We start from the raw sequence: 25,782 nt of genomic DNA on the forward strand, positions 1-25,782 counted from the left end.
TGCCCATCCCTGCCAGCTGCTCCCTGAGCCATGCAAATAGGGGCTGTTTGTTAAATGGGGGAGGGGGAGATTGCTCACCTGGGGAAGCACAGTTACCAACTCCGAAAGGTAACCCTGGGACACCTTCTGCAAAGTGCAGCTCTGGAAGTGTTTTGACAACAGTGGTTGGTAGAAACGCTCCCTGCAGCCCGTGATCAACTGGCTGTGCTGCAGCCTGCAGGATCAGCCCAATGGATTGCAAGCAGCCCACAGCAGGGCGAGGTGGTGCAAGCAGGAAGGCATTCAGGGTGCCCATCCAGATCTCTTCTATCCCGTCCCACACACCAATGCTTCCCCAGTGGAGCAGCCATCCCTTGATTTTACAGAGGTACCTGCACTCCAGGCCCCAGAGCATGGATTTTATCCCAGAAACAGAGGGAGATAGGGCACTTCTTGGCTGCAGAGTGCAGTGCCAAAGCCAAGGCAATCACAGCTTGGCAGGAGGATGGAGCTGGCAGGCAGCGCTGTGCCTAAACCCACACCCCCAGGGATGCTGCTCTGCAGGCTAGGGGTTCAGAGTGCTGGGAGTACCAGGATGCTGCAGGACATCCTGGCCCATGAGGGGCTGAGCACCAGAAGGGATGAGCTGCACTGCAGGATTGATGCTAGGTGGTGTGAACTCGCTCTAGCCATGCTCTGACTGAGAGAAATCAGTCCCTCAGCATCTCTGTTCCCCTTGCTTTAATTGGTTATCACCCACAAATCAACGAGGCTTTGGCACAGCCAGCCCTCCACTCACTTCAGCTAATTGACATCCCTGCAAACCAGAGAGCAGCACTCCAACATCAGAGAGAAAGCACACTCTGAGCCCATCAGGACAGCATTGCATCCTCTGGGGAGTGCAGCTCATTCCCAACCTCCACATCCAGGGAGAAAAATGGGGAGAACGAGTAGAAGCATCGAAGAGGTGGGAAGAGGAAATGGGTTCAGGCTGTGCCCACCTCACCGTGCTGGTAAGGTTTGCCATGGTCTGCAAGGTGGGTGAGCAGGAGCCCAGGCAGCTGCAGGACACACAGGGAGTAAGAATTAGGAGCAAATTAAAAGAGTTGCTTCTGTAGGCTGCGCTGCAGCCAGACTGAAATCAGCTGAATTAGGTATAAATTATTGAAAGCACTCTGGCCCCGTTTCTTTTACTGATCAAAGAAAGCGATTCCATGGGGCTGGAAGTGCAGGAAGGGGTGATTTGCCTGGACCCCAAGGGGACTGCTCCCAGCTGTAGGAAGCAGCAAACCACTCCGAAGCACGGCACAGCACCAGGAGCGCACAGCCAGGGCCCAAAGCGCAGAAGGAAGATGCTGCTGCCCAGACACCCGCAGAGCAATGCAGCAGGACGTGCTCAGAGCAGGGCCGGAGCCTTCCCAGAGCAGTAGCCTCCCACACCAGATTAAAATTCCATTGGAATTTGCTAAACAAATCGACTCCCTTGGCTACTGCCATAAACCCAAGGGATGTTTCGCCTTACTATCACGCAGCGCCCTGTTCTTAGGCACTGGGACAGCATCGTGCTCCATATGTTCCCATCACCAGGACTCAGCCCATCCTGCAGTCCCCTCTCCAGGGGTCAGCAGGAGCCCCACTGTTTTGCAGCACTGTGTTTTCCCCTCTCTGTTTCCTGCACTCTTAACAGCTGCTGGAGAACTTCCTCGCCCCGAGATGGAGGTGTTGATGCTGTTCTCGTTATCTTCAATTCAAAACAGAGCCAAGAAGAGAGGAGAGGAAAAAAAAAAAAGAGCACAAACCCACACACCGAGCCTCCCAGCTCCCCTCCTTGCACAAACAGTGCCAGGGATGGATTGAAAAGAAATAGGCACAGGGTGGGGAAGTGCTGCAATGAGACCAAAGCATGGGAAGCGACCACAGCCTGCATCACCTAACGCAGGGCCGTGCCAGCAGTTCCCCACTGTGCACTGCTTACAGCCCCTGGAAGGATCCTGAAAAGGGAATTTTGCATGGGCTGCTTTACAAGAACAAAACGTCTCAGTTCTGCAGAGCCAAAAAAGAAAGGGAGGGCAGAATAGGAGTGAGCAGAAAGATGACAAAACGGAGTGGGCAATGTCGCTTTGAGAGGGGCTTTCCAAGCAGCCCTGCTCCCGAGCCCAGCAGAAACCTCTGAGCACAGAACAAAGCGGAGGAGAAGCACAGCAACTGTGGGATTTGCCATGGAGAGAAGAAGGCTGGAAAAGAGGAGAAGAAATCCATGCAGGCTGAGGGTCCCCCCAGCCCATGGTGGGATTCCATCCCATAAAGCACATGGGGGAAAACGTACATTACGGGAACAAAGAGGGGAAGGAAAGCAAAAACGAGTTATCCCAGGGTGAAAACATGAGAGATGAGTGTGGATGCAATTCTTCAATGGGAGTAATTAATGGGGTTGCCACAGAGATGAAAAGTCGGGAGAGTTCTGGCCTGGCTATAATAAGAATTTTAATAAGAGCTAAGTGACATTTTTAAACATATGGAGCATCTGCAGCACGCTGCAATCTTGAACGTGTGCCAGAGCAGCCAGTGTGATTACAAGCATCTGCATGGGGGGGAAACAGAGGGATGCACCCATAGATACCACACAGCAGCACTGGGACACCCAGGTGGGACGTGGGATACGCTGAGGGTCACCAGTGCTGGGATAACTCCTATTGGGAGGCCCAGCATCGCCCATCATTGGGATTTCTCCTGCTGGGAGGCCCAGCATTGCCCATTGGTGAGATATCTCCCATTGTGAGGCCCAGCATCATCCACTGTTGGGATATCTCCCGTTGCAGCATCACCCATCGCTGGGATATCTCCCATTGGGAGGCACAGCACTGCCCATCGCTGGGATATCTCCCATTGGGAGGCCCAGCATCACCAACGGGCTGCCTCACCACGAGGGATGGATCCACCCCAACCACAAGGCTCAACAAAACCCCACTTTGTGGCCCCTTTTCTCACCTCTGAGGCTCAGTGCAAGGAGTTTCTCACCCCATTGTGCCTCCTGGAACCAGGGATGGGACGTCCTCCTGCAGCCACGTGGGCTCCAAGGCTATCAGCTTCCACCCCACACCGTGTCACACATGGCTTTTCCCAGGAGGTTCAAGGTCCACCCAGTGCTCTAAACAAAACAATCCTCACCGGGGCAATCGCACCCGGGTTCATGCAAACCGCGCCGCGAGCAAGGCGCTGTTTAAAAAGCAGCCCTGGGTTCTCATTAACCAGGGCCCTAACAGGGCTTTAATCTGCATTTCCTTCCACCCAGACAGCTCAGCGTGGAGTCAGCACCACCCCTCCCACACCGTGCACATGGATCTTCATTTTCTCAACGCTGAGCTGCGATCAAAGCAACGCACGGCACGGCACTGCCTCAACTCCAACCTGAGCTGCAGCCCAGAGGTGCCCCGGTTTGAACTCCCCTTTTTAAGGCTTTAAGCAAGATTTTGATCTCGAGGATTTTTCCAGGCTGAAGCAACAGGAGATGAAGATCCTCAAAACATTTGTGTTTTTTCCGTTCAGCTGCCGCCATTCCTCCAATTCTTTCTGCAAAAGCACTCCAAGGTTTGTTTTTTTGACTCAGAGCAGCGTTGCTTTGAACCCTCCTGTGGGGAGCTGATGGGAAACAAGTCCCGGAGCTAAATCCTCAGCTTGAGAGCTCTGAGATGGTTCCTAGGGTGATGGGAACAGGTTCTCATGGCTGGTTTTGCACCTATCTAGTCAAGAAGAATTTTCACAGACCAAAAGAGGTCATAGGTTTGGGTACAGCTTGCAGAAAACCAAGTTTTTGCAAGGGTTGATCTGTCCTAGGCTGTCTACAGCCAAGCTGCTGGCACCCATGCAATGACCAAGACTTGGAGAATGGGTCTGAGCAGAACAGTGGCTTCACTGAAGCACTGAAACACAAAAATTGCTGCATCTCCTCTCATGCGACCCATCCCAACCAACCTGAGCCATCAATAGCTGCAGGTTGCCTTGGGGTTGCCCCCTTCCCACCAGCACTTTGAGCAGATCTCCACCATGCTGGGTTCAACAGGCATGGTGAGATGCCCACAGGCCACTGTTCAGCCCTCACCCATCCCCTTACCACAGCATCCCACTGAGCCATCATCCTTAATTAAAGGAAGCAAAATGTCGGGCCATCTTCAGAGAGAAGGGGATTCCCAGGAGGAATTTTGGCCTCTCATCAGGACAGTTTGTCAGCATCACAGGGAGGAAGGACAAAGCCACCTCTCACACCGGTCATTTCAGCACACAGCAAGGAGAAAGTTCAAACAAGCAGCTCTGGCACCTTCAGCCCACTTGCACAACAGGTCATGGAGCAAATTCTTCCTGAGGTGTTGCATCAGAGGACATGCTATAGACAGACAGATCAATCTGGGACACCTGCATGGCTGCAGGGAATGGGCAGCCCCACATCCTATAAGAAGGGCTGAGGGATGTGCCTCTACGATGGGGATGCAACCAGCACCACGTCGATGAGGAGCAACTCAGAGCCTTCCCCCACGGAAGGAGGAAGCAGGCACGGGTCCCAGATAAATTTGGCGTCGAGTGTTAAGAGGAGAAATCAGATCATTCATCTCCCAGGGGCCTGAAGGGACAGCATCCTTCAGCAGAAATGGGAAGCACCGAGCTCAGCCAGCCCAGCACGGCGGCGCATGCAGTGTTTGCAAAGAGAGTGTGCCAAAGAACACAGACTGCTAGGTGAGGGCAAAATTCCTCCAAAAGTTTGCTCAGGTTTAACAAAAAAAACCAACAAAACAAAACACACCACACACACGCTCTTCTTTCTCCTCCCACCCCCTCCACTAGAGCTGATGCCTTTCAAGTGCAATACTAAACACATCTCTGGCTAGAAAGCCTCCAGCACATCAACCTCTTGCAAAAGCCACTTGAGACAGTGCCTCTTGGAGCCCCTCTGCTGAAGCAGTTCCTTCCCAGCCTCAGCTCGGTCGTTCACCTCTGTGTGCATTCACAGCTGGAGGAAGGGGTTATGGCCTCTGCTCTGCACATCCCGAGAGGAGGAGGGAGACCGCCTGTGTTTATTTGTTGTCCGTGCAGAATTCCTGCATTCCTTCCCTTGTTTACTCATCTGCTCGCAGGACGTGCTTGGACCCCAAAGGGCTTTTGGGGCACTGTGTTCCCCCCAAGCCCGGAGTTCATTGCTGGAACAGGATGAGCACAAGGGGAGGAAACGAGAAGCCAGCAGATGAGATGTTGTAGAAGTGCTTTCATGCCCTCTCCGTGGGAGCCTTATTCCATACCACAATACCAAAGCACAACTCATGCCCCAGATTGCTCAGCTTAGCCATGACTTGGCTTCACCATGGAGCAGCAAGGAGACCTTGCTTCAGGCCCAGGAGAACGCAGCTGGCTCCTCACATCCCTTTGCAAAGGGCACCAAGAACCGAGATTCAATCTGGAGCAAAAGCAACGTGAATCAACCTTGCTTGGCCGCAGCACTTCTGGCAACAAGGCCAACACCACGCACCGCCCCAAAGGCGACAAGTTGGACCCAATGACCTTTAAGGGTCCCTTCCAACCCAACTATTCTACCATTCAACAAGCACAGCCAATCCACGTGGCCACCAGCAGCACTGTGACCCATCGTTTGAGGGCTGCAGCAGAGCCTCACCTTCCACGCAGTGCTCCACCTCCTCCAGGTTGCGCAGCGTGATCCGCATCAGGCTGGAGTTGAGCATCAGCTCGTTGCGGTGGGCAGGCCACATGTACTGTGGGGCAGGGTTGACGAAGAAAATCCGTGTGTCCCCGGTTGACACTTGGTTGTCACAGATTAAGGGGTCCCCGAAGCCACCGATGACCACTTTGTTCCCACCATCCAGGAGGATCTCGTGGGTGACGATGTCTTTGCCTTTCAGGTAACGCCACACTCTCACCTTGAAGAAGAGGGAGAAAGAGCATTTGAGATCTTGCCCTGGGACTGCTGGCACCTTCTGGGTTGGTTTTTACCACGTCACTGTGGGATGCTCAGGGACAATTCAGGCTGGCTGGATCTTCCAGCAGAGCCAATGTCATCAAGGATAAGGCTAAAGCACATCTTACTTCCGCCCAAATCACACCCAGCTCCCCAACCCATCGCCCTTTCCATCACCCAACAGCTCCCTTATGGATTCTCCAGCTCCCTTCCACTTTCCCCACCCTCAGTGCAAACACACCCGAGGACACCATGGGCTGGCCCCTTCCCTTCCCTTAGGGCTGGCCGTATCAACACCCCTCCCTTATCAGGGCTCCAGATAAGCTGCTGCTTCCCAGCAAACCCTTGAGGGTCATCACAGACAACCACTGAGATTGGAAAACACTACGAAGATCAAACAGTCCAACCCACCCCACCGTGCCCACTGACCACGTCCCTCCAGTGCCACATCTCCACATCTCTTGAGCACCTCCAGGAACAGTAATTCCACCCCACCCCCAGACAGCCTGTGCCGATGCCTGACCACTCTTTCTGAGAAGAAATACTTCTTAATATCCAACCTGAACCCCCCCTGCTGCATCTTGAGGCCATTAAAGCCCTCACCCATAGGGATCAGCATAAGGAATGCCCAAGTGTTTCCCTTGCAGGAGCAGAAACCTGCAGTTTTGAGCAGGAAGACGTTGATCTAACAACCAAGAGATGTGTCCCCATTCATTCCCAATGGGTAGGAAAGCTTCAGGTGCTCTAACAGCCACCACCTCCCTTCCATGCATCCCCGGGGCCCCACATTCCCCAGCTGCCCAGAGAGCACTTCAAGCCCAGCACAGCATGCCAGACACGGGGCAGGGGAGGCGCTGAGTGCTAAAGAGACTCTCCAGCCTCTTCAGAGGAGACACGCAGGTATGCACTTGAGAGCAACTGCAGAAAGAAGGCGAGGAGCAGAAGGGTTGCTGCATTGCACACCTCCAAGGAACCCATGCAGGGACAACTGCAGTGATGGCACCCCGGGTGATGCAGGGTGCTGGAAGCACAGCTTTCCTGCAGGCTTGCAAGCCACCTTCTCCCCTCCTGCCTGCCCGCAGCAGCTCGGCTCCCCGTGGTTGCTCTTCGCCCCACAGTCAAGTCAAGACACCTTCCTCCCAGCCCCACCTCCTCTTCCTCCGCAGCAGCCGCGGGGCACGCTCAGGCTGCAACAAGGCGAGGTGCAGAAAGAAGCAGCCGGGGCGAAAACCCGGGGAACACGAAGGAAACAAAAAGGGAAAGAAAGGAAGAAAAGAAAAGAGAGGCAGGCGGAGAGCGCGCCCCGAGGCTCCTGCGTGCAGCCGGGAGCTTTCGCAGCTAGGTCTATGGGGAAGAAGGGCTGAAGCCGAGCCCCTCTTGTGAAGCAGATGGTAATTGGAGTTAATTAGCGTGGTTGTTGTAGTCAGAGCTCGCAGAGCCAGGCTGCAGCGTTCGCAAGCAACATCAGAGTCCACCAGCTCTCTCCGCACCCTCATCCTCTGTAATGAATGGATGTGAAGGCACCAAAGCCCGAGTGATTACCTGTAGGGCATCCCATTCATCATCACACGCAATTAAGACCTTGTTATACCGGTGACTCACTGGCTACATCAAGGATGGGGGAAGCAAAGGGAGAGAGAAGAGAGGAGGCTGGAGCCGGGTTCCAGAAGGTCCCTTCCCTGTGGCAGGCTGCTCACTCTTTCACCGAAGAGCACATAAAACAGTGGATTAAGGCTGTTTTACGAGACTCCTGGCAGCTGCAGGGAGGTGGAGTGAGAACAGGGAAGACTTTATTCAGGCAGATCTTTGCACAAGTGTGTTTTGAGCGTTGGTACAGAACCAGGGAGTCAAAGGATTTTCCAATTTGCCATGGGGTCCATCCCCCAGCAGGGCATGGGACCGCTGTGCAGGCGAGTGCAAGGTGAGAAATGCCAGCTAAGGGCTCCTAGGGAAGATAGGAAGGTGAGAAGTGCCCTTAGAAGAGAGCTTCCAGTCCTGGGTCGAAAGCAGAAAGGTCCACTATGGGTCACAAGCAGCTTTCTGCAGGAGCTAACAGAGCACTGAGGCTGCCAACCCCATCCGCGTCCCTCCATCCTCCCCCAAAAGACAAGCTCCATTGTTCCAAACAGGATCCACATCCTCCCCAGCACTTCCAGTTATAGCAGGTGGAGGACCCGTGCTCACCCCATAAATGGGAGCAAACTTCACAGACATCACATCAAAGGCTGGAAGTGAGTGGCTGCAGCGAGGAGCAAAGCTCTGCTGCCGTGCCAAGCCCATCCCTGGGTGAAGGGGCACATTAGCGAGCTTCAGCTGGAGGAAGAGGAGACTAACAGAACTCCTAATTATTAATCTCCTCTGCTAGCAACTGAATGGCTGGTAGCTATTTTGGGGTGTTTATCTAACATTAGCCTCACATTTCTCCTCCGAGTTGTAATGTGCTTATCTTCATATATCAAAGGCTTCAGCTGGGAGGGTTTAGAGTTTAACTAGGAAGAACAAGGCACTAATGCAGCCTGACGGGGCTGTGCCTGCTGCTCACAGACCACCCAGCCCCAGTGGGATCCCAGCGCACGCCTGGCCCTCGTGTTTCCCATGCAGATAAAGGAGAGCCTGACAGCAGATAGCTGAGGTATTTGGAGGCAATCTGAAGAGCAGTCAGCAGCGTGACATCCTCCCCAGGCACACCGCTTGGAGGGATGGCCATTTATCCATTCGCCAGCTCCTCGTGCCACCCCGAATCCCATTTCAGAGCACTTGTAAGGAAAAGCTTCGTGAGCACGCCATTAAAACACGACACGGGGACGAGCAACGCCGTCACTAAGTGAGGAACCACTGCTTTAAGGAAATCACCAACGTCACAGCGCGACCGGCAGAGCGCTGCCACCGCGACGGGATGGGCACCTTCACAGATGGCAGGAGGCTTTTCTCCTTTCAGTTTCTTTTTCAGGAAAGGCATTTGGGGCTGAGTCCAGCCTTCGGGCACTGCTGTGACCCCAACAAAACCCTAGGCTTAGCCTTGGGTTAATAGCATGGAGCTCAGCAGCATCCTGCAGGAAGATGGACACAGAACCTCTGCCCATGCTGAGCGCTGGGTTTCCCCAAGCAGCCCCCAACCTGCCTTCTGCTTTTCCCCCATAAAGCAGAGCAGGAGCACAGACAGAACAATCTCCCCACACCCAGACCAAGCCCGGATTTCACGCCAGACAGACACCTTGCTGGAGAGCAGGAGGAGGAGAGCAACCTCTCAGCTGAGCAACTCCTGCCTCCACGCATGGCAGCCCAGCATCAGGTGGCTGCAGCCAGCTGGCCATATGCGCCCCAAGCTGCTCACAGCAGCTTATTCATTTTCCATGTAGCACCCAGGATGTGCCAGACACTTTGCAAACATACGGTCCTGGGGGGGGGGGGGGAAGGTTGTGAGCTAATTTACAGGAATACAGATTGTCCCCTGCAGCAGAGTGGCAAGGGGCAGAGCCATGCAAGCAAAGCAGCGAGCAGCAGCAGGCACCAGCTGGACAGAGAGAGAGAAGCTTTTCAACTAGTTTCTAAAGCCGCGAGGTCCTCCAGAATAAAGGCTAATTCCGTGTTTTGAAGTTAACCCAGCCCGGAGCTCTCCCAGCAGCTGGGCATCGCCCCAAAGCTCCCCATAGGGTTGGCTGCGGGGTGGAACCGCAGCACGTTTTAGGATGGCAAAAAGGGAAAGGGAGGTGAGAGCAAAACCACGCAGCACAGCTGCAAGTCCTGCCCGGGGAAGGGTTAAACCACGCAGCACGTTTTCTGACAGGCAGGCGGATGGTATTTCAGGTTGTTCAGTACTTCATCGACTCTCGGCTTGGGGGGGGGGGGCGGTGGAAAAACCATAGCCAGAGGCCAGAGCCGTGGTTAAACAATAGCTGGAGCCGGAGGAACTCGGGATGCTGCAGCAGCAGCCGGGGAGCCGAGTTCCCAAAGCCGGCACCTTCCCGCAGCACGAAGCTGGGAATGGGCTCCGCATCGCTGAACTGAGGGAAATGCCCATAAAAAGCAACCTTGAGTGATTCCCCTCGAAACAGCTGGCGGGGCCGCGCCGGGGCGAGCCTCCCGCAGTCTAAAAATACCTAATTACACCCCAAAGCTCTCATTTAGACAATAAAAACCACATGCTCCCGCACGCGAACGAGCCCAAAGTTTTCCCCCGAGCTTCGTCAGAGGGCTTTGGAGGGGGGGGGGAAGGAGGACGACGGACAAACCCCCTCCACCACACGACCCCCCACCCCGCAAAACCCCTCACCTTGCACGAGTAGGTGTGGTGCACGGGATCCACGTTCATGATTTCCTCCACCGTTCCTGTAAGCACCACGTTGGCCTCCTCCTCCCGGCGTTGCAGCTCCCGTTCGGGGCAGTTCGCCCACCCTCCCAGGGCCAATCCCAGCGCCAAACCTAACGCCAGGATCGCGGCCGCCCCCGACCCCCCCATCGCCCGCAGCCCCCCGAGTCCCCGCTGCACAAAGCGGGTCGGGCCGAGCGCGGAGAGAAGGGCTACTTTTGTTCCAGGAGGTGAAAAGGAGGAAAGAAAGAGAGAGAGAGAGAGAGAGAGAGAGGGAGGCGGGGAGGAAAATCCCGAGAGGAGGAGGAGGAGGAGGTGGAGAAGAAGGAGGAGATATCTCTCCCTCTCTCTCTCTCTCTCCCTCTCCCTCCCCTCTCTGAAGCAGCGATCGGGGAGAAACGCTGTGTCCCCTGCCTTGCCCCTGTAAGAAAGCCCGGAGATTTGCATGCAATCTGAATTGCTGATAAGGGAGGCAGAAGGGGGGTAGGGGAGCGGAGCGGGGGGGGGGGGGGGGAGCTCCCGCTGTGGGGCCGGGAGCTGCGCGCACGCCCTCCCCCGGCCCGGGGGCTCACGGCAGGTTAATGGCTAACCGGCCCTTGCACGGAGCGGGGGGGGCTGGGAAAGGTGCACGGAACCGGATCTGTCCTGGGAGGGTGCTGGGAGCAGCCTACGGAAGCCGCCCGCTCCGCCAGGCTCTCCCCGCGGCACCGACCCCCCCACACCCCCCCCTCACCCAGCGCTGCGATCTCATTCTGGTGACATTTCCTTTTTTTCCCATCTGAAGGCTGGCAGAGCCACCCCCCAACCCCCCCCAACCCACCCCCTTCCTCCCCATTCCCATCCAGCCCCCACAATGGCAGGCAGCGCTGTCCGGTGGAGGGGAGGGGGGCCACCGCGCCGTGCTTTGCCCCAGCAGCTCTGTGACCCTCTGCCCTGCCCTCCCCCGGGGACCGCGGGGCAACCTTCCCAGATGTCGCCTGCAATTACGGCAAATATAAAATGAAAAGTTAAGTGGCACCGAGGGAGGGATATTGTTTCCCCCCTCCATAAATTAGCCGTCCCCTGGGGCATTTTACACGCCTGTTTTCCTTGCTGGACCTAAACAAGCGGTGTCCGTGAGTCCTGCAGGTGAGGTTTAACTGTGGTGCAGGGTTTGCATCCCACACCGTAGGGCTGTGCAAGCGACCATCCCTCCTCTGCATCCCCCGAGTGCTGCGAGTGCTGTTCCCTCACCCCTGCAGTGTGTGTGTGTGTGCCAATCCTTTATCTCCTCTGGACCATGAGCACAAATTCGCTGAAGATAGGAACAAATGAATCACATTGAGCATTCAGTGCGCCGTCCGAGCCTACCAAAATACCAGAGGTCCCATAAATCTGTCTGAGTGCGGCACAAAAGTGGTTTTATAGGGTCTGTTGGGTCCGTCTCAAACCGCCTCAGCGCTGCCTTCAGCCCCAACTTCTTGGCTTCTGCTAAATCCCTCCAGCTCTTCTTCTGCTCCCAAACCTCAGCTTCCATCCCGTAAACCAACACCTCAACACCCAAGAAAGGCCACCCCTTGATCGTGCCTTAAAATGACTTTGGGGATGCAATTATCTGAAGGAAGCGGCCCACATCAGAGCTGGTTTTGGGGAAGGATGCTCAGCACGGTGGGAAGAGCTCAACCTCCACCCCCCCTTATGGCCCTGGGATCCCAACCTCTGCGCAGCATAAAGGACTCCATGGCATTCTGCTCCCGTTACCCCCCAGCCAAATACATTTCAGCACCCAGCAGATTGTTTTCGTCCTTCCAATTAACGATTTGCATCGCGCTCCTCTAAATCACAGCGACGACCTCAGCTTGAGGTGGGAGAAAGCAACGGTGATGTTCTCCTCCCAAACCTCACAAAGGGGACAGGGGAAGCATTATGGATGCTGCGTTTGGATTCTCTTCTGTTTGCTCGCTCCCTCCCAGCCCCACCCCACCATCTGCTTCCAAAGAGAAAAATGGATGTGCCAGCTTTTGGGGTGGGTTTGCCCCTCTCCTTCAAGCAGAACACATCAAACTTGTAGGCTTTGGGCAGAGGGACCGATGGAGTGCAGGCCATGGGTGGAGAGGAGTTGGCTTTCCAAAGGAGAGCACTGAGCCTTTCTGCTCCTTGCTCTGCTGGCGCCGTTGGCTGAGCGACTGTGGGAAAAGCGAAACAAAATATTTGGCAAATCAACGCACAAAATAAATAAACCGTGTCGCTGACAAAAGTGTGTAAATCACCAGCTTGGTTCAGACGCTTTACGAGACAGCTATTGTAAACCTGGGGCTTGCAAAACCTCCAGTGAATCAAGCAAAGTGTGGCATTCAGCTTCTGAATGGGTGGGAGAACGGGAAGGGATGGATGCTGTGTGTGCTGCCCGACACCTCTGGGTGTCTTTGCTTTGTGTCTCCAAGATTTTCTTGCAGGAGGGGCCTGGATTTGCAGGGAGAGGAGAAAGAAGCGAAGCAAAGCAATGTGGTGCTTACAGAGCAGTGGTGACAGGCCAGCAATGCACAGATCCTCACTGCTAGGAGCCCATTGCTGGGCTGGATGACAGCAGCCCATCACCTGCTCAGCTTCCAGCCCTGGCTGCGCTTTGGTGATGCCCGCATTGTGTCTCACCCATCCCAGTGCCCAACACATCTCTGCCTCCTCACCTCATCCCACCAGCTGTCACCTTTGAAACAAGGCAGTCATTTTGCAGATCCTTTGAAGACGGTTTTGGTTTTGGTTGTGTTTTCTTTTTTTTTTTTTTCTTTCCCATTTTAACATTGGCAAACTTGCTCCTTTCTGGCCGGGCTGAGTAACCCAGCCAAGGTCTCTCATTTATTGCGAGTTATTGCCTCTGTGTGATGACTGTGCAGCCACTCCCGCTGCTCTCAGCACTTCCACACCAGCATCTCGCTGCTGTTTGACCCTGAAGCACTTCCCTCTTATTGCCCCACTGTCAGACTCTCATTTCCCAGCTGCCTGCTTTGGTGCTGCCGCGGGAGCAGCACCTCCAAAATCACAGGGCTGCTCACCTCTCCCTGCCCCTCTGCACTCCCATAGCGTAGGAAACCCTACCAGGAAGCCCTCAAGGCCAAGCCCTCAAAGCAAATAGAAGAGCTGCGTGAGCTCCCAGCCAAGCAGAACCCCGACCTCAATCACAGCCAGCCACTCTCCCCATCCCGTTTGTTGTTCCCTGCTTTCTCTGCCATTCGTTTGCCTCTGTGCTCTGAAGCTCCCCATCTCTGATAAGCTCTAAGACGTGTTTTAATGTGTTTTTATCCCCCCTCCACCACCACTTTTCTCTTTCAAGTTAATCCCTCTCGGTGTTTTCTGACGTTGTCAAATGGCTTTTGTGTTCTGTCAGAAAACCTCTTGATGTAGCTACGGAGCAGCTGCTAACAAGTCGCCCCTGGGATCCTCTATCTATGAGGCTGTCTGCCTGGATAATGATTTTCAAATAAGGAAATCTATTAATGAGGTCTCGACGGGAGAGGGGTGAGGGTCCCTATGGCCAAGGGAGAGTTGGGTGCTCGTCACTGGGGATGAGGTCCCCACGTGGCAGAAGGGGACAAGAGCACGGTGCGATGGCAGCAACCTGCACAGTCCTTCCCCTTCCTTCTGGGGGAAAGGCGGAGAGCAATCTGGGATCTAGGTAAAATTCAAAAGGGGAACTAAAAATTATTCTTCTCCCCATGTCAGGATGTTGGCTGTTCTATAACCATTCTTTGGGTTTGTCAGCTTTGGGGTTGGTAGCACCCAAGGTTTAGGAGCAGCTGGGTGGATGTGGCACTGAGGGATGTGGTGGGATGGGCTGGCGTTGGGCTTGGGGGTCTCAGTGGTCCTTCCAGCCTTCACGATTCCATGGTTCATTGGATCTGAGATCCAAGCTTTCCTCAACAACACGACCTCAAAACATCGACCTTGGGAGAGGAAAAGAGTGCTGAGACATACTGACTTCATGCATGGCTTCACACATCACCTGCACACCTGACTTTGGGAGACGGGAGGCAAAACCCAACCCGTTGCCCATCAGAAGCATTGCAGTATGGCCGTGGGTTGGGCAGAAGCCAACATCCATGTGCACAGTGCCCACCCCACCGTGCCCTCCCAAAGCAGCTGCTTTACTCTCATAGAATCGCAGCGTGGCTTGGGTTGGAAAGGACCCCAAAGATCATCAAGATCCAACCCCTCTACCATCAGGGAGGGCCACCAACCTCCAGGTCTGGTAGTAGACAGGATTGCCCAGGGTCCCATCCAATGTGGTCTCAATACCTCCAGGAACAGAGCATCCACAGCCTCTCTTGGTGATGAGCGCACGGAGGCGTCATCCCGCTGGGATGTGTTGGTGTGGTTTGGCAGTGGGGAGGCAGCATCCTATGAGCCACGGTGACTCTTAATTAAAAGAGATTTTAGAGGAAACAGAGAGAAGATTCGGTGTGAACTTGAGGCCAAGCATTCCTCCATTATCAAAGCCCATCTTAAAAGACGAGCGCGAGGCTAATTGAATCACCCTCGCGGGGTTTCTCTGCGGCCATGAAGGCTTCTTAATGTGGATTGATGGCATAAATCTGTTCTCCATTGAGGAAAAAGCCAACGCTGGCCCCGACATCTATCTTTCTCTCCAGAAACCCATCTCGCTGGCCGCTTCCCTCGACCCCTCCCCAGGGAAGATGTCTCTATCCATTACCCCCAGCATGCAGTGAGAAGGGATGGAGGTCCGCTCACATCCCATTACTCCCCCTCTTGGATTTATGATGATCATGCTGGGATTAATTGAGAAAGTAAAAATGCTTCGTCGGGCGATCAATCTCCTCCGAGTTACTTACCTTGTCACCCGCTAATCACTGTAAAATAAAAGTGGCCCCTCTTCTCTGCATCTCAGCAAATGGGTTTCTGTAATACATCGCGAGGAATCTTTAAGAGGCATTTGAAAGCAGTAAGGAGACAAATTGGATTAGCTGCGGAGAAAGTGCAAACCCAAGCAATTTTTTGTCCCTATAAGCACAAATTTCCCCTCTCCGGCGCTGCAGGTAGCGGGGCAGCTGCTCCCATTTGGGTCCGAGAAATACATCCCATTTTCCTCCTGCAACAAACTCCTTCAAAAGGGAAGGCATTAACATTCAGGGCATGTGGGAATGGGGCTTTTTCCTTTTTTCCCCCCCATTTCTCAAGGTTTTAGAGCTCCGGAGGAGGGCACTTGGCAACGCCTGCAGAGCTGCTCCGCTCCCTCCTGCGCAGGGACATGCACAAAGCATCTGCATGGAGCAGGGCTGTAGAGGGACAGAGCATCCCGGCCCCACGTCACCCCAACCCCATTTTATCAGCTCCAAAGATTTCCTTTTCTGTCTGAAAATCAGTTCCCCAGTGCAGATCCATGGGGTAACTGGGAATTATTCCATCCTCCCAGCACCGATGCTCGATGCTCGGAGCAATGCTGCATCTCGCGGGCGCTCCCCTCTGCATTCATTATTCTGTGCACACACACATGGAGCAGGGATCCGGGCTGGGTTAACCTCTTCCTTCCCAGTCCTCCCTGCAAAGCAAAGAAATGGTGCTGTGACAGAGTAGAACACCCCACCGCAGCCTGCAGGATCCCCTGGCCACCCATGCCCTGGCCCATAGGATGTCACCTCCCTTCCTTTCCACATGCACTGGGGAAAATGGAGGTGATGTCAGTGATGGATGGATGCAGCAGCAATCCTGCATCCCCAGCATGTGACGATTTGCACAGCCTGCCCAAAGCAACCCCCACTCCTGCAGTATTGCATCGCTTGGGAGCTGAGCTGCCTGCAACACTGCTCTCTGAACAACTGCTCCACTCAGCTTCTGCGCAGGGGATCGTGCTCTTATCAGGAAGCATTGCTGGGCATTGCAAAGGGAAAAACCTGCAACCTGTGCCACAGACCAGAGCTCGGTGTTGCATCCAGCTGTCAGCAGGCAGCTGCCTTCCACCAGCAAGGCAAAAGCACAAGCTGGAGGATGCACAAGGAAGATGCATGGGCACACGCACCAGGGGATGCACAGGGGGGTGCACAGGAGGATCCACAGCCCTGGAACCACTGCAGCAAAAGGCTGGATGTGAGGCACAGCCTTCTGCAGGGCCACTCAGCTTGCTGCAGGGATCGGGAGGAGAGCCAAGATGCAAGCACAGCAGGGCTGGGGACAGAGCTGCCATGCATTGTGTCATCTACTCGGCCCGTCAAAGAAGCACATTCCAGCTCCCCTTGGCAGCTATCAGCAGAGTCTTTCAATTAAAGAAAGTGCCCGGGTGAATTGCTGCCTCATCCATTAGGCTCATCTGAGTCAGGCGCTCGCAGACTTGTCTGCTTTCTGCTGCTCTTCATTTGGGAAATTAGTTTCTTCTCAAAAAAGCAGGAAGGGAGAAGGAAGGATGAGGTTTGGGCAAAGGGAAAGGAATGAGCACATGGTGATGAACCAAATCGTGCAGCAGGGGTGGAGTGGGGCGGGCAGTGCAATGCTCTGGGCAATGGGAGTGGATGGAGGCTGCAGGGAGGGCGATGCGATGCCCTCGCACTCAGCACCACCTGCAGGTGTGCAGACACACTGGAGGGGCAGCCCTTGGTGCACACGGTGGGACTGGTGCTCCTGAGCCACACTGCTCCCAAATCATAGCACTGCTCCAGAGGAAAAAGCAATTCCTGCTCCTGAAAGCCACAGTGATGGAGGATTCATCTTCCTGTCCTCTTTGTGGGGGCTGCCATGGGCTCAGCCAGCACTGCGTTCGATCTTTTCCTTCCTGGAAGAAAATCAAGGCTGAATTTGCAAAAAAAGAAAGGAAGAAAGTGAGACGAGAATAATGTTCAATTAAAGCCACGCTAAGAGCAGGGCTGACCCAGGAGGATGAACGCAGTTAAAGTAAAAGGAAAGGATGGAGAGCTCTGGCAGCTGGAAGGCTCTGAAATGAAATGCCATAAAGCTTTACCAAGTGGTGGTGCCAAGATGCAGAGCTTGGATATGACTCACACCAATTGGGTTATCGACTGGCTGCTGCAGGAATGAGGAAATCAGGCCCTGAGTAATTAACGTGGCTCTGTGGTGTCACAGGTAAGAGGAGGAGCCAGGAGGTGTGGTTTTGGGCACTGCACTCTGTGACAGAGCAGACCTCACCCCCAGGTGCCCATGGAGCTGCACATAGCAGCAACAGGCCCTGATCTTGCCAAGCAGGGCAGCTGCTAAGGGGTGAATAAGAAAAGCTGCAGGGCTGGTGGGGCAGTCAGAGTGATGCTGGAGTTGCATTGCTGGGTCTCATACTGGGGTTGCATTGCTGGGTCCCACAACAGGGTTGCATTGCTGGATGTCACACTGGGGTGGGTTGCATTGCTGAGTCTCACACTGGGGTTGCATTGATGGATGCCATACTGGGGTTGCATTTCTGGGTCCCATGCTGGGGTTGCATTGCTGGATGCCACACTGGAGTGGGTTGCATTGCTGGGTCTCACACTGGGGTTGCATTGCTGGGGGTTGCATTGGGGTTGCATTGCTGGATGTCACGTTGGGGTGGGTTGCATTGCTGGGGCTCACATTGGGGTTGCATTGCTGGATCCCACACGAGTGCTGCACTGCTGGGTCCCAGGAGGGAGCTGAAGCAGCTGTGCTTGGGACCATTTGCCTTTCCAATCCACCACTCTGCTCTGTTGCATCCCAGCTCAAACTTTTGCTGCGGTGCAAGAAGTCCTTCTAAAGACAAACCCAACTTCTTTACGGGCTGGAAGCGGCGTCAGAGCATCCCTCCGTGGGTTCATCCCCGCAGGACACCGTGAGAGCCGTCCAGCAGCGCGCCTGCTAGGGGGCACAGCTTCTAAGCGGTCGCACGAAGTTGGGACGAAGCAGAAAGGCACGAAGGGAGCGGCTCGGTACGGCTGCAGGTGGCCTCTGGTGGCCTCTGGTGGCCTCGAACAGCCGTGCAGCTCAGGTCGCAATGCTGCCCGGCAGAGGGCACGCGTGGGCCGCGGAACGCGTCGGGGAAACGGCGGGGGGGGACACGGGGGGACACCGGCAGCCCCCAGCACCGACGGCATCCGGCACAAATTCAGCGTCTCCAAACTGGGTGGCTTGGCGTATGCAGGATCCAGCTCGGCCCCGGTGGCTGCTGCTTTATTAAAACATCAGCAAGGACAGCAGACAGCAGCAGACCCCCGGTGGGGTCAATGAGCCGCGCTGCCAGGACAGCTCCTGCTGAGCATCTCCCCCCCTGCAGTGCTTTGTGCGGGACGGAGCTCCATCCAGCTCAGCTCAGAGGGAAAGAACTGTCTGAGCGCTCTGCTAAGTGATGTTTTAGTCCTGTCCAGCACAACAGGGCTCTGGGAAGGAGCTGCTGCTGTCAAAGGGCACCTCCGCAACACTGCAGGTTGCACCAGAGGAGCCAGCACAGCCCAGAAGCATTCTCCCATCCGTTTCCATTCTCCGGTCCCAAATTGTGCCCTGTACCTCTGAGCCCAGGGCAGGTGTGCAGCTCACCTCACACCCCCAGGAACCCAGCAGCAGAGCTGGTTAACAAGAACCTCTCACAAGACACCATCACAGCACTGCCCACCCCTCACCAGGGCGCACGACGCACAAAGCAAACACAGCAATGCTGCAAAACATCAACACCTGGGCGGCACCGAGAGGCACTTTGTTCTCCCTTCCCTTAAGCAGGGAGGAACGATTGCTATCCATCCTATCAGGGGGGCGACGCGATGGGAAGAGCCCTGGCGATGCAGCCTGGCCCCACTATTGTGGCAGCGGAGAGAGGAGAGCAGGCCTGGAGCAGATTTCATTCTGCTGGCAAAGATCCATCACGGCGCTGCTTCGCTCCACGGCCATAGAGTCATCAAAGCGTCCGTCAGAGCTAAGCGGCACTGACAGCCGCGCAGCGGGAACAAAGGGGCCATAACACTTATTAATCATATCCCTCCCCGGTGAGCCCAGCCCATCAATCAGTCACCGTGGCCTTGTGCTTTGCATTCCCAGAGCAGCCGATCCCATGGCCGTCACGCTGCGGGATGCACCGTTGCTGGGACGACGCTCGCTGCCGTTTCCTGTTCCCCCAGATGTCGGCCATGTGTTTCCCATAAGCGCTGGGATTGTCCCCAGGGCAGATGGAGCTGCGGGGCTCTTTCAGGCTTACCGAGGCAGCTCTGTGCACAGATGTTGCCCTGCGTTGCTGTTCTGAGTCCTGGTGGCTCTTTCCAGGTGCACAGCGATCGCAGAAGGTTGGAAAAGAGCTCTAAGGTCCCCATCCCACCCCCATCCCCACTGACCTTGTCCCTCAGTGCCACATCCACATCTCCTCCATACCCCGAGTCAGGAGATGGTCCTCTTAGACCCAAACGTTGTACCTTGGTTGTATCTCATGTTGGGAAAGTGCCAGGGATCCCCAGAAAAGCATCCCCAAAAGATCTCCATCTTTAGGGTAATGCCCTCTGCCCAGTGCAGGGATGGAGAAATGACCGTGAGAGCGAGGCGCAGCTTGGTTCCATCTCCAAATCCTTGTTCCATTTGTGGGAAGCAGATTCATGGAGCAGACACATCCTTGTGCTCAGACCCCTTCCATACCACGCACTGCCTGCCCTTCCCCACCTCCACCCCCCATTCCCACCCCCCAGCCCCCGCTGTGTGGGTCAGAGCAAACAAAACCCACAGCAGAACACGCCACCACCCAAACCCACCGCCCCATGTTCCCCGATGCCACGGGGATGTGACAGCAGTGGCACCCGGATGCAGCATCACCATATGGCCACCAAAATGGCACGTACCTGGTTGTGCCGTGGCGAGCCAGAGCACAGCCTGGGAGAAGCTCTGAGCACGAGGGCTGGGGGGCTGAGTTTCATTACAAAAGTTCAAAAAGCAAAGGCAAAAACAAGCATTACACCCTTTTCCTCATTTCCCTTTATTCCCACCCCAACCCAAACCAGAAAGTCTAAATTATGATTATGCTAGGCTCTGAAGCAGCAATAAGGCCCAGTTTTGGGGTGCTGAGCACTCAGCCACGTGCACGGATCCCAGTGAGGCTGACAGGAGGGGCTCCTCCACCCGTTTTGCACCTCCACCGTTTCACCTGCTGGTGAGAGCAGCATCTCAGTTGGGCTCTCTCTGCAATTGACCATGCCTGAAGTCGCTGCAGCCGATGCCAGGTTGTACACCCACCCCCGATGCTCCTCTCTCTGGGGCTGGGGGCACTTTTCCCACCCACAAACCCCATCCCGTGTGGGCAGCAGCAGCAGGATGCACCTTCCAGCTCTGCGCCATCTCCCCCTGCCGTGCACCGCGTTCCCACACTCTGGTTTTATGCTCCTTTCTCCCCCCTCCCACCCCCACCCCTTAATAAGATTAACCAAGAATAAATTACGCAGAGCCCACCCCTCTCTCCTCACCCCCCTCCCCACTCCCAGGAGGTTTCCCTGCGTGCTTTCTAATTAGCATCATTAATAGGGGTGGGGGGCAGCCCCGCTGCCACAATCGGAGCTGTCAGCGCTGTTCAAGAATCCCAGGGCTTTGTTCGTGGGCAGAAGGGAGCCCGGGGCTTAAGGCCACTCTCCTTTTGTGTGGGGCTGGGGGTGAGGAGAGGAGGGGGAGTTGGGGGGGGTCTCCTTTTCCACCCTGATTTATCCCTGGGACCACCAGGAGAGGCGATGCCCCCGCAGCCCCTCACTCTGGACAGGTGATGGTGCTCCTCTTTCTCTCCCCATTGATTCATCCATGGGATTTCGAGCTGCTCCCAAAGGATGGATCCAAACAGGTGGCCGTCCCCAGTGCCACCACAGCCCCCTAACGATGGGCTGGGGGGGGAGGGAGGGGAAAAGAAGGAGGAGGAAGGGGGGGAGGGGGGGGGGGGGAGCGGATGTGTTAACGGTTTCTGGTGGTTCAGCGGAGGGAAAAATCCCCACAAAGGAAGGTGTACAAATATTGTGGGAAATCTATTGGCCCCATCATATTTGATGCCATTCAGGCGGGGTGAATTCCGCGCCGAGGTCTCATTCAGGCGGCGTCAATGGGAAACTTTTAATTGAGAGGCACTTCATTCAGGGCCGGGGGTCATTCAGCTCCAGGGGCTTTCAGCAGAACAGAGGGGCCTTTCCAAACTCGAGCCAGAAGAAAAGCTGCTGTTTCCTGCACCCTGAGCCTGAATGCTGAAGGCTTTAATCCCCCTGGAAGGGAAAAGGGATTCTTAGCTTTATCTTTCTTTAATAATAATAATAAAAAAAAATCATTTCTCAAGGAGGGGAAAAAGAAGGGAGGATAAAAAGGGAGGCTGGGCAGCTCCCGAGCATCACCTTCACTGCAGCACAGAATCACAAGGTTGGAAAGGACCTCCAAGATCATCCGATCCAACCGTACACCCATCACCACTGTTTCTCCACTGAACCCCTCAGGACAACATCTACGAGTGCATCCCACAGCTCCTCCCTTGGAGTGCATTGGGATGTTCCACTTTAACACACCGTTTAGGTGTCGTACAAGGGGAAAAGAATGAGAACGAGGTGGGAACACCCATCTTTTCCCCATCTGACATTGGGTCAGGGGGTCTGCGTCACCCCTCCCTGACCCCCCCCCCCCCCCAACCCATCCCATATAGCATCTGCCCTATAACAGCACTCAATGCAGTGATGTGCCACGGGCTGGGCTGAAGGGATGGATACCCCACATTCCCTGATGGGGAGGAAAAAAAGGAGAGAGATGGAGAAGGAATTCAAGAGCAGCAGGAGGGCTGGGATGCTGGTTTCCAGGGAGACAGCTCCAGCGCTCCATCCTTCCCATCCCATCCCACATGGAATGTGGCTGCAGCTCTGCCCCTGCTCCATCCCATCCTGGTCCCCTATGGTGAAAAGAGAGCTGCAGTGCAATATGCTGCCGGATTTCCCCCCTGGAGCAGAGCACTGACTTTTCTCTTGGTCCCCTTTTGTGTCCCAATCAACCCACCCTCCAAACCTCATGCACAGGGGCCCAGTGAGGTACCCACATACGCACCTGATTCATTCTTGCACCAACACCCAATTCATTCACGTTTCACTGCTCCATTACATCCCACTCGAGCAGCCAACGGGTTCACATCAGAGCTGCCAGCTCTGCCCCAGCTCCCAACCACCACATGCACGAGTGAACCTTCGCAGCACAGCCGAGCACCCGATTTGCTCACGCATCAGCACCTGGCAGCATCACATCCCCTGCGAGCACCCCGCTGGTCATCGCACGAGCAAACAGCTCTTGCATGCATGACACTGGAGCACCGTGTGTTGGATGTAGGGTTTCGGGGAAGCAGGAGCTGCCTTTTGCAGATGGCAGCTGTGAGATGCATGCAAGGTCCCAGTGCCTGCAGGAAGCTCAGCCCTGCAGGGCAGCAGTGGCAGAGAGGGGAGGATGCACAGACATACAGGGGGTGCAGAAGGGGATGGATGCCTGGGATGAAGCAGGTATCTACAGCACGGCCCCGGCTTTCCCAGCTTGTTCCCCTCCCCTCACAAAGAAGGAGAATGCCACAGAATAGCGCAGGGCCCATGAAAGCCCCCCGACAAACCCCATTGAAGCGGCCGTCCCGTTCCCATCTGTCAGAGGCCGCCCGGTGAATGGATGTGGGGGGGTGGGAGGGAGGGTGGGGGCTGCCACAAAGAGGAAGAGACTGATTATGCTGTTATTTCTCCACTTTCAAACCCCATTAGGGGGACACGCCGGGCTTTTCTCAGGGTCTTTGGGATGCTTAAGCTGCCCATTTAGCAGCGGGAACGGTCCAATTAAAAGAAAGACAAAAGAGGAGCCCGGCCTATCTTAATTGAAATGGGTTTCAGTCTAATGAGGATTAGGTTCAAGAACAGACCTAAGGGAGCAATCCAATACCCATTACCCTCCCGGGCTGTACCACCACCAGAGCCGCAGTGCGAGAGCCCTTCAGCCAGCGAGGGGCAGTGGGAGCTTCTGCAGCCCCGGGCCCACGAGGAGGCTCCCACCGTTTCCATTTGCCTCTTTATTTAGTAGCAAACCTCTCTGCAAAGGCCTGCCTGCAGCCCTGCCCTTCTCCCCAGCTCACCCTCTGCACACCCATCCCTTTGCTGTGCTCTCTGCCTTGCAGACACCCACCCTGCATGGTTAAGAAAGTCCTCTGTGGCTCGGGGTGCAACGTGCACAGCTCTGCTTTGCTTTGCAGCTTGCTGAAGTAGGAACATCCTGCACCGTGTCCACGGGAGTGATGTGGAACGAGGTTACAGATAACCAAGAAGTTGGACTTGATCTTCGTAGGAACTTCCAACTCTTCTGTTCTACTCTATTCTATCCTACTTTTTGTATTTCATCCCACTCCACTCCATTTCAACCCATCCCACCCCATCTTGCTCCACCCCATCCCACTCTATCTCATCTCATTCCATCCGTTTTCACCCCATCTCACTCCATTCCACCCCATCCCATTTCATTCCATCTCATTTCACCCCATCCCACCCCATCCCATCTCATCCCATCCCATCCCATCCCATCCCATCCCATCCCATCCCATCCCATCCCATCCCATCCCATCCCACCCCATACCATCCCATCCCATCCCATCCCATCCCACCCCATCTACCTGCACCCCATCCTATTTCATCCTATTTCACCCCATCCCATCCCATCCTATCCCATCCCATCCCATCCCATCCCACCCCACCCCATCCCATCCCATCCCATCCCATCCCATCCCATCCCATCCCATCCCATCCCATCCCATCCCATCCCATCCCATCCCATCCCATTAAACAGCTTTAGCATCACCTGAACTAGTCCAGATTTTCACAGGGCTGCTAAAAGCCACAGCTCTGTCACGGGGCTTTTCCTCCTTCCTCCCTCCCGTCCCACCGCTAAGCTGCAGTGTGCTGAAACAGAACAAGAGAGAAAAACCCACCCATTTTATTTTATTTTGTTTTGTTTTATTTTACATCTGTGCAAAAACTGTTCAGCAACCCGGAGTTGACGCAGCGCCCGGTGCCACCAGAGGGCAGCGCGCACCCGTCGGGCCCGCGGATCTGGCACGGCTGGGATGTTGGGACACCGCTGTTGGCACGGCTGGGGTTTTGGGACGCTGCTGCCGGCACGGCTGGGATTTTGGGACGTTGCTGCCGGCAGCTGAGCCGCTTCTTGCCAGCCCTCCCCTCCATTCTGCAGCCGGACCATTCCCCAGCGCAGCTCCAACCCGAGCAGCGCAGCCGCTGCTCACCTCTCCCACCCAGATCCTTCCTCTTTCAGCATCTCTCCTCACCCCCCTCCCAGCCCCACGGATCCTTCCAAGCAAAACTTCCTGGATCATCTGGATTCCTGCAGCTCTCAGCTGCCAGGAGCCGGGAGGGAGGGAGGGAGCAGCACGCAGCCTGGGAGGCAGCTGGGATGAGAGACGCACGATTTCTTTTTTTTTTTCTTTCCATTTTCTCATCTGAATTACGAGCTCCAATAAATAAGGCTGGAAATCTCACGCAGCGCCGGCCTCCTCCCAGGTATCCCACGCTCGGAGCCAGCGGAGGTGGCAGCGGGTGGTGCTCACGATTTATCACGTCGTTTCTTTTTGTTTGGAGGGGGGATTTCTGGCGGTGACTGACAGTGGTTCCTTTCTGTTCTCATCTCCTCCAGCCCTCGCTTTGATAAGCACTGCTCAGCCTGCCCGCCTCCCCCCGGCGTTAATCACGCTTAGAGATGCTGCCCACGCCGCTGCTGGTTTCACCGGGTCGTGAAACTCTCATCCCGCCCACCTGCAGCAACCCAGCGCCAGCCTCAGCCTCCGGCAGAGCCGTGTGGAGCTCTGCTGGATGGAGAAAACCCTGCTGTTCATTAAGCCTGGCTGTTCATTAACCCCCATTGCTTATCTGCAGCCCCCCTTTCCCTCCCCTCCCAAGAGTGATGCACTGAGGGGCACAGCTTCCCCAAGGATCTGTCCCATTTCTCCCATCCAATCCCATCTCATCCCACTCCGCTCCATTCCATTCCATCCCGTTTCATCTCATTTCACTCCATCCCACCCCACCCCATCCCCACCCCATCCCACCCCACCCCATCCCATCCCATCCCATCCCATCCCATCCCATCCCATCCCATCCCATCCCATCCCATCCCATCTACCCCATCCCACCCCACCCATCCCATCCCATCCCATCCCATCCCATCCCACCCCACCCATCCCACCCCATCCCATCCCATCCCATCCCATCCCACCCCATTCCATCCCATCCCACCCCATTCCATCCCATTCCATCCCATCCCATTTCATTCCATCTCATTTCACCCCATCCCATCCCATCCCATCCCATCCCATCCCATCCCATCCCATCCCATCCCATCCCATCCCACCCCATCTACCTGCACCCCATCCTATTTCATCCTATTTCACCCCACTCCATCCCACCCCATCCCTCCCATCCCATCCCATCCCATCCCATCCCATCCCATTCCATCCCATCCCATCCCACTCCACTCCACTCCATCCCATCCCAGGGGCTCTGGAAGCTGCCAGGTTGGAGGAGATTGGGGTGAAGCTATTCTGAGCCTCACTTCCCTCCTGTTCTCCTCTTCCTGGTGTGGA

General features: G+C 55.4%; 1 protein-coding gene across 2 annotated transcripts in view; it reads right to left on the bottom strand.

Moving 5' to 3' along the window:
* The window catches only part of AGRN (agrin), a 63,612-nt gene extending 52,842 nt beyond the window's left edge, over positions 1 to 10,770 (bottom strand). The window contains exons 1-2 of one of the 2 annotated variants that reach the window (XM_052691537.1): positions 10,212 to 10,770; positions 5,639 to 5,900 (exon numbers count right to left, since the gene is read on the bottom strand). In XM_052691537.1, the coding sequence (XP_052547497.1) occupies positions 5,639 to 5,900; positions 10,212 to 10,694 (745 nt within the window). In that variant the 5' untranslated portion in view covers positions 10,695 to 10,770. The remainder of the gene's footprint in view (positions 1 to 5,638; positions 5,901 to 10,211) is intronic. The other variant, XM_052691538.1, reaches the window with a different exon arrangement.
* Between the last annotated feature and the right edge of the window lie 15,012 nt (positions 10,771 to 25,782).

This window comes from Tympanuchus pallidicinctus, unplaced genomic scaffold (assembly GCF_026119805.1).
Source record: "Tympanuchus pallidicinctus isolate F22 unplaced genomic scaffold, pur_lepc_1.0 scaffold29, whole genome shotgun sequence".
In the NCBI taxonomy this organism is placed as follows: Eukaryota; Metazoa; Chordata; class Aves; order Galliformes; family Phasianidae; genus Tympanuchus; species Tympanuchus pallidicinctus.